Source organism: Mus pahari, chromosome 5 (assembly GCF_900095145.1).
Source record: "Mus pahari chromosome 5, PAHARI_EIJ_v1.1, whole genome shotgun sequence".
In the NCBI taxonomy this organism is placed as follows: domain Eukaryota; kingdom Metazoa; phylum Chordata; class Mammalia; order Rodentia; family Muridae; genus Mus; species Mus pahari.
This window is the reverse complement of record NC_034594.1, coordinates 124,962,332-124,963,913: the sequence shown is the minus strand read 5'-3', so window position 1 is coordinate 124,963,913 and position 1,582 is coordinate 124,962,332. Positions and strand designations below refer to the sequence as shown.

The 1,582-nt window shown below is 46.3% G+C and overlaps 1 protein-coding gene across 1 annotated transcript in view; it reads left to right on the top strand.

The window, feature by feature from the left end:
- C5H1orf21 (chromosome 5 C1orf21 homolog) overlaps positions 1 to 1,582 on the top strand; it is a 199,792-nt gene that overhangs the window by 174,136 nt on the left and 24,074 nt on the right. The window contains exon 5 of the mRNA XM_021198472.2: positions 1,446 to 1,506. Coding sequence (XP_021054131.1) covers positions 1,446 to 1,506 — 61 coding nt within the window. The remainder of the gene's footprint in view (positions 1 to 1,445; positions 1,507 to 1,582) is intronic.

Genomic DNA, 1,582 nt, shown 5'->3' with positions numbered 1-1,582 from the left:
TGGGAGTGGGTGGGTAGGGGAGCAGGGGCAGGGGGAGGGTATAGGGAACTTTCGGGATAGCATTTTAAATGTAAATAAAGAAAATATCTAATGAAAAAAAAAAAAAAAAGGCTACCAGCATGGCCTCTAGTCAGCAAAGAAACATACTTATAGTGAACCCTTGGAGTGTGCAGTTGGACAGGTTTGCCTCCAGAGTAGCTCAAATAAACAGAATGTTTTGACATTTAAGCGGGTAAAGCCATGAGCAACCTGGGGAAACTTGCCATGGTGCACACACTTCTCTTCATCCCAGATTTTTGCCCTGCCTTTTTAAAGCTGCGTACGAGAAAAGGCCCAGTTCCCAAATAGAACATTGCCTTTATTTGAGCGATTTCATAAAGGATGGCGAAATGACACGCTAGGTGTGAAAGTGCTTTGTAAACTGTGAACTGATTAGCGGTGTCGCCGGTTCTCGTTGTTTGCCTGCCATAGCACAGCCGATGTCAGGTGCTCACAGATTTTCAGGAGAGCTGACTTCTCATGGGAGTCTTTTTTTTTTTTTTTTCGTGGAAAGCAGCGGGGCTTCAGGACACTTATCCTGTCCTGAGGTTCTATGGTGCGAGGTGTTATTTTAATGGCACATCGTGTGGGCTTCTCCCTACACTTAGCTTAAAGCAAAGAAACCATTCTAGGCCCACCCTCCACCCTCATCCCCAGACACTGCAACCAATGCAGTGTGTGTCACTCACCCAGTGCCCTTCACCTCTGAGGAGTATCTGTGCATACTGACAGGTTGGAAGGACCTGGTTAGCACTGATTCCCAGTGTGCCACGCCTTTCCCATCCGTGATCCCTGTTCTTTAGATGTGTTATTCCTGCACCAGCCATCTAACTAAGCAAGTGGAACAGGGCAAGCCAGCACATGGGCTAAGGGCTACTCAGAGGCTCTGCTCACCTTAGCTCATGTTCCAGTGGGATTTCAGTGACCTAAAGAAACTGGTCACGGGCAGTGTCAGGCTGCCATTCAGTCTTCTGAGCTTGTGTCTCTAGCTTGTACTTATAGCTGGATGTGCCGGAGCTGCAACCTCTGTAAGATCCGTATTTCACACACAGGGCTGAAAATGCCACATGTTGCATGTCCTGACTTTCTTCTTTTAGAATCCCAAATGTGTTTTTAAAGGGGAAAAAAAAGGGAAGCCGTGCCCAGCAGTATAGTATAAATAGCCGCAGAGCATTGAGTGGGAGATGTATTCCTTACATCATGAGCACTCGTAGATTTAGGAAGCATGTGTCTGAGATCAGTGCCATGACATCCTATTCTAAAGTAGCTCTGGGGTATTTTAGTGGGAACGTGTGCAGTAAGGAGCTGTGTGCCCCCTGGAGTTTCAAGGTCCACCATTGTGTACTTCAGACGGCGTGGAGTTAAGAAAGCGTTGGAATAAGTGCTTGCTCTTCTTTGCTTTCCAGCATGCACATCTCTGAAAGCCAACAAGAATTCTTCAGAATGCTGGATGAAAAAATCGAAAAGGTAAGCAGGCAGATAAACTACATTACTTCAGGTAAGCAGGCAGATAAACTACATTACTTCAGGTAAGCAGGCAGAT